Here is a 6,731-nt window from a genome sequence, read left to right as displayed (position 1 = left end):
ATAAAAGAGTACCAAACAAACAAAGGGAAAAGGAAAACAACTAAGATAAATAAGAAACAATTGACAAAAAAGTTCAAGCTACTAACAGAAAAGGAGGTAAAGAGAGAAGTTAACTATGAGACTACAAAAACAAACCCCTTAACTAAGGCAATTGAAATGAAGTAAATTAGTGTAATTACAAAAGCCAATGAATAATAGAAGAATAGATTAAACAATTAGATGAATAATGAAGCGTAATTAAATAAAGAACACTGACCGATATGTCACATCATACCACATGGCGCACATGCATTAGCTAGAATACACCAGTTGGTGTAGCATCACACTAGTTGGTGTATTCAGTCAGGGTCTATAAACCGTAGTTTGGCCATTATTTTCATCAATTTCTCCCAATGTTCCCCGCACTTCCCTTCTGGTGAGCGTCTAGCCTTGTTTCTTTTTTCGATCAGGGCGGCCAGGTGATGGCTCGCTTCGGCTCAGGCGGATTCACCTCACCCTAGCTCATAGAGGAAAAGAGAGAGAGAGAGAGAGAGAGAGAGAGAGAGAGAGAGAGAGAGAGAGAGAGAGAGAGAGAGAGAGAGAGCAAGTGAGAGATGATTATGTATTATGTGTATGTTTGCTTGCTTGTGTGTGTGTGCATGTATGATGTCTATCACTTGGGGTGGATGGTGACTCGTTTCGGTCGGTTGGATTCATCTCGCCTCGAGTGGCATGCTATTAGGTGGTATCATGATCAAAGCCAGGTGATGGCTCGCTTCGGCCAGTTGGATTCACCTCACTTTGGTCTAGTATCATATATATTCATACATATTGTATATAGATGTCAATAGAGCCAGTTATTATCCGGGTGATAACTCACTTCGATCGGCTGGATTCAGCTTGACGACGACCTTCCCAACTAGATGTGTGATCACATAATCATTAATCTACATCATCTTGGTTCATTGAATTATGATTGTTGTTATACAATTCAATGTTGTTATATGTTTTCTTGTTTCATCTTTTATAGCCTATCCTCCTCCAATAGTTTTCTTGGACCAATTACGACTTACCTACATTTTGCATGCACCTCGATCGCTTGTATGAGCCGTGATATTGCTTGTAGGATCCACACTATGTTAGCATATGTGCATAGATTTCAACTTTGTTTCTAAAGAAATTGTGTTGTGCGTGTTTTATGTATTTGTACATACACTTTGATTTTTGCTTTCATTGTACCATAGCAATGATTGTTGTGTTGATTTCCACTATGAGTCCTTTGTATTTTAGGGGGACAAAATTGACACGATCAACACTTCCTTTATTGAGAGTGTTCTTAGCACTAGTCAACAAGGCTTCCAAGTTTTTTCTATTTTGAGAGCTAATGGAAGAGCTAGGAGTCTCTAGGATTAAAACTTTCCTACGCTATAACTTGTTATTTGGTTTGTGCTCGGTTTGTGTCTCCACATGTTGAGCTCTCAAATCTTGTTAAGCTTCCAATAAGATACAAAATTGGGACACATACTTGCCTAGACGTTTTGCTACCAACTAAATTTGTTGGAAACTTTGGCAAAAAGTGTTGACATCCCACTTTTGATGAGAAACTACCAATGTTCTACTACCTAGATTGTGCCTACCCATTAATGTCCACTAGGCATATTGCTTGCATCCCCATAATGATTTCAAATCAGTAATTAACTCAAGGTCATTTTCCCCCCATTTAATATTTGCTAATCTCTATGGCCCATTCATCCAAGTAAGAGATGTTCTTGAAGAGATGGCTTGTTCGTTTGCGTAAGAGACGTTGCTTTAGAAAATGAGAGAAAGGATGTTTTCACATGGTAAACAATGTTGGATGATAACTTCTAAATTATCAAATATATATCTTAGTTTGTGTTAAGTTTATGTGTACGTTGCTTCTCTCTCTCTCTCTCGTTTAATACCAATAATCTAAATATTGAATTTATTTAAGCAAAATAAGAGTGCACTACAATTGAATATCGCTGCATCACTGGGTGGTTGCAAGCTGCGTGATGCTCCACGGCCCGACAATGTTGGAGGACGCAGACAACAAACTGCTGGCTAGAAACGTGTTTGCTGCCTCTGTTGGGTGCCATGGATCCCAGAACAGATAGCTTTTTCTGTTGGAGCAGTGGATGCTCAGTGGCAGGCACGGGATTTGAGCGTGCAGCCGTCCTCCCCCACAACAAGCTTCGTTGGCGACGGTGAAACCTATCAAGACAGTAGCTTACATATCAGGTTTCTATCAGCGAAATCTAGTTGGGCTGTCTGCCCAGAGCTCTCTTCCTTCATCGTTAATGCACGTGGTATTGTATCAAATAATAGTGGCAGCTGTTAAGCAGATTGCTGCAATTGTATGGCTTCTCGGCCACATGCAGAGACCCGTATCGACAGTGATGGTAGGTCTGTACTAACCGTAAGTAGAGGGGTTCTGTACAAAATCGTTGACAATGCTGTAGGGATTCGCAAATGTGATCTTTGCTTCAGAAAGTTTAGAGCCGAGCTGCTGCACGAGTGTCTCTAGAGCGACATTCAGACTTCGTACCCAGTTGTTCAGCTCGTCGTTGCAGGATTCAGTGCTTACCTTGGCGCGTTGGGAAGGAATACATCCCAGTGGGCCAACTCCAAAAAGGACTATTTTCCTTGCGCTGTTATTATATAGCCTCTGCCAAAAGAACGTAAGGATCAGCTCAGGTGTAGTAGACATGTGGCTCACATAGATAATCATTACACATTTCAACTCTCGCTATATGTCTCACCGTGAGCTCCATGTCGAGTGATGATACGAGAAGGTTGATGAATTCAGAAGGAGAATACTTCGTCGAGTCCGAAGAATTGTTTCGCAAGTAATTGCCAAGATAATCATTGCTTCCAAAAATGACGATATACAGAGAACTGGAGAGAAACTCCTCCGCACCCTCGATGCCCAATTGTTGGACTGTGCTCAGTACCGTATTCTCATGATTATTCAACTGCCTCCAGAACGGAAGACAGGCGTTCTGCGAGAGCGAACACAACAATTATCATGATTGCAATACATAGTTGCTGCAGTGCCAGCGTTATATGGGGCTAAGGAAATAGAAGGTAAAACAGGAGCTAATATCCTCTACACATGGGATGAAAAATGGAGCAGAAACAGCCGAAATTGGAATACCGCATCTGTATTGGTTTCATTGAGTATGCCACAGCCTCCTGAAGCATAATTTACTCCTTGCAGAATAGCCGCTCCCTTTGCTTTCGGAGATAGGTATGGCAAACTTATTGGGAACCCCAGACGATCAGCTACAAGATTTGTCATGACGGTTGTTACTGGCAGAAGGCTCAAATTCATAGTATTGATGGTACCCTCATAAAAGTTGTGCAGGTTGTATGAGCTTACCTATGATGTCGAGAACAACGCGACCATTGCAGAATCGGCCCGTTGGGTGATTAGATCCTTCGAAGTCAATGCCATTGGGTAGGTAATTGGCCTTCAATAGGGACAAGGGCAGATAGTTATTGTTTCCAACGTCGGCAAGGGAGTCCCCAAATATAAAGAAAGCAGGCGGAGTTTTGGGCTCAACTCCTCCAGGCTTGAGTGATAGAACCCAGAGTACAGTGATCAACAGGAGTCGGTTGCAACCGAGTGATCTAGAAGGCAAGGATGGAGTCATTCTACTCGTGCCTGTCGGGCCGCAAGGACTAGTTACAGCTTCTCTGCCTTGTTTAGGCTTGTACAGAATTGACTTAGGGGAAGGGATGCAGTCGCGCATGATCTACTTTTGCAGGACTCGTAGGGGCGATATTTTTGCAAGAATCTACGTAAGCTATTGTAGCTTTAGTGCCCGTAAACTTTGTCCCATAGCAGCTTTTAAGGGGACAGAATAGTGAAATGGCGAACCACTAGGAGCAACAAAGCTCAACGGTATCGTCAAGTAGGGCGGAAAGAGAATTTGGGCCTGGTATTCTAGTAAGCATGGTAAGAAAATAGAAAGAAATTAAGACATGTGAATACAACGACAAAGGAGACCTTGGGATGGGAGGCGCTAGCTGTAGAGGTACGGTGGTAGTGGGCAAAAGTAAGGGGGGGCAGCTTTTAGCAGAGATGTGATTGGCACCCGACTCCATTACGTACTCGATACACAAAACAGAGAGACATCCTTGTATTATATCCCCGACTTTCCTTTGGTCTTGCCGAGCATATATAACCACGAAGCAACCAAATTAAAGTACAACCAAGTCTTATTCCCCAATAGGTCACGGCTCTTGCTTGTGGAAGATGGTTGCACCCACCCTACACATGCATCAACAATGAGAGACATAGGATCTAGGATTGCTCTAGTACAGTGATGAGTGAGCATAGGCCATGGGATAGGTGCACAAAAGATATCCCATGGTCTGTCAAAGGTGATCATCATGACATATGCATGGTAGCATGGGTAGCACTTATTGCAAATATAAAGAGACCACAAATCTCCCTTCTATTGTGAATGATCATGACTCATGGATTGGAGATTGCCCCTCCAGAAATTCAAGACTTTTATGACTACAATAGAGCATTTGTTTAGGCCTAACTTAACATCATCTTCTTAAAGTGACTTGGCTTTACCTTTCCATCACAATCCTCAACCCATCATTGCGTTTACATATTGATGACACTCTCTTGGAAAGATGAATACCTTTGATAAAGGGAGACATCACGAGGCCAAAGGCTATAACAACAAAGTATCCATGTAAGTGATACTTCTAATATAATTCCCTATGAACATAATAGCTCACATTTTGGAGACATTTTGCTTAGTCTATGAGCTTCCTATTACAACTACTCCTAGCAATCAGATATAGTAAACATTATGACATATAAATTTTCCCAAACTTGAGTGAGTTGGGATCTACCTCAATTATAAGTGACTGCAAGGATAAAGTTAGAATACCATAGAATCCTATCTTAAAAGCGCAAAAGAATTGGATGGATAATTAGAATGCATGTAGAAGTTATTAGTTCTTGTGAGCAAAAGGTCAATGCTAGAGCAATGTGTGAAAAGGCAATGTATATCGAATGAGCTCTTTTAGTATAGCCCAAATAAAACCCATCTTCTTTCAAAGAAGTTAGAGGGGGAGAGTTGATGTTAGTTTTGGGAAATATCATGTGTATTTTTTCCCCTTTGGGTAGTTTTGCTAGCTTTTATGCATGTTAAAGTTTTGTTAACCTAGATTTAACCATAAGCTCAATAAGCTTAAATAAGACCATGAGCTCGTTGATCTTTTCCCTCTTTTTTGACTCCCTCCTCTATGGTGTTTTTTAGTAATTGTTGTTTCTCCCTTTGCAAATGTAAATATGTTTCTGTGTATGCTCATGTGCTTGTGAGAGAAAAAGGGTATGCAATGTGATCTTAGAATTTAGGCTCTCATTTGAGGGGTTTTGACATTCTGCGAGTAAATTTTTTTGCAAGTTTGCGAGTTTTTCAAGTATTTTTATGTGTGAATTTTATAGCTAGTGGCTAGTTATAATTCTTGCATATCACCATGCAAGTATAAATAATAATAAAACGAGGCAATATATTTCATAAACATAGGAAACACTCAATGGAAACCATGGAGCTAGTATTAGAGGACAAGATCTCATCATAAATACCTTGGATCAATAGATCACCATTGAGCTATAAAGGCAAGCAAGCAGTAGCCAAGCATCATTACATTCGTGGTTGAGCCAAGCATAAATAGCCAAAACAATAGCCCCATGCTTGCAATTGTTTTCAAGGTTTTTGGACCTTCTAAGCTCATTTCTGGCTTCAAAGAGGTCAAATTGTGCATGCATCAAAAGTTTTTTTTTTCTTCCAAGGAATTTATATCCTTTTGGCAACATAGTTCAAGTTTTGTTTTGTTCCAACAAATTTGTACCAATGGAGCAAAGTAACGATGGTCATCCATAGGTCAAATATTTGAACATCTGTAATTTCTAGTTTTGTGGGAGATGTGTTTGCTTGTACTAGGTTCTTTGCATGTAAGAATACACATTGTGCATAAAATGGTATTTTAAATTTCTCCCAATGCTAAATACATAGTTTTGCTTAAATTTTCCCATTTAAAAAAATCATTATGGTTGAGTCAAATCAATCCTTATAGCTAGAGATCAAGGTGGTTATAAGAGTTCTACACCATATGATCTTTAATGGCATGCCATGAGCTATAGAAAAAATTCAATAAAGCCTCACAAAACTTACAAAAACTTATTCGCAAAATGCCAAGCCCCTCAATTGAGAAGTGTGGGAATTATGAGAGGGAGAGCTTTATGGGATCTCCCCTTGCAGAGTGAAAGGGCAAAGAAGGAGAGGTGTGGGGGCTTTTATGGAGAAGATGTCAATGGAACTGAAACTCAATGGCTATGGATGGAGTTTGATGGAGCATCACCTACAGTTTATAGCTTGGCCTCATCTATATGCTTAAGTGTCGAAGAAAATCTATCTTATGAGCTTCTCCATTACACTAACCTCTTTGGCTCAATCATAGTAGTGTACATCATAGATATTGAAGCCAAGATCAATCTACATCTAGTATAGTTCGATCGTTGATATTTTACTTGATGGGTGTAGTTGAACATCAAACCCTATTTCACGGCATCAAATTTGGATTGCAAATGAAATATATAGCTTTGGCTGCACAAGAAAAACCTTCAATTTTACCAAATTGCTTCTTAGGGATGAAATGAGTGATGTGTGCTAGTTGTCTCTCGGGCTTCTCTTAACTCTCCA

At 40.2% G+C, this 6,731-nt stretch overlaps 1 protein-coding gene across 1 annotated transcript; it reads right to left on the bottom strand.

Annotated features, from left to right (window-relative positions):
* Positions 1–1,977: 1,977 nt before the first annotated feature.
* LOC147899854 (GDSL esterase/lipase 7-like) lies at positions 1,978–3,703 on the bottom strand. Its single transcript, XM_087377382.1, has 5 exons — positions 3,380–3,703; positions 3,155–3,282; positions 2,760–2,999; positions 2,416–2,665; positions 1,978–2,211 (listed from the first exon to the last, which is right to left on the bottom strand). Exons 1-5 carry the CDS (start codon positions 3,651–3,653, stop codon positions 1,988–1,990), a joined length of 1,116 nt encoding a protein of 371 aa, XP_087233508.1. The 5' UTR covers positions 3,654–3,703; the 3' UTR covers positions 1,978–1,987.
* Between the last annotated feature and the right edge of the window lie 3,028 nt (positions 3,704–6,731).

This window comes from Dipteris shenzhenensis, chromosome 7 (assembly GCF_047967505.1).
Source record: "Dipteris shenzhenensis isolate YYH24624 ecotype China chromosome 7, Dip_SZ_1.0, whole genome shotgun sequence".
NCBI classification, from domain to species: domain Eukaryota; kingdom Viridiplantae; phylum Streptophyta; class Polypodiopsida; order Gleicheniales; family Dipteridaceae; genus Dipteris; species Dipteris shenzhenensis.
Note: the sequence above shows the minus strand (reverse complement) of the source record. Positions and strands in the feature narration are given on the sequence as shown.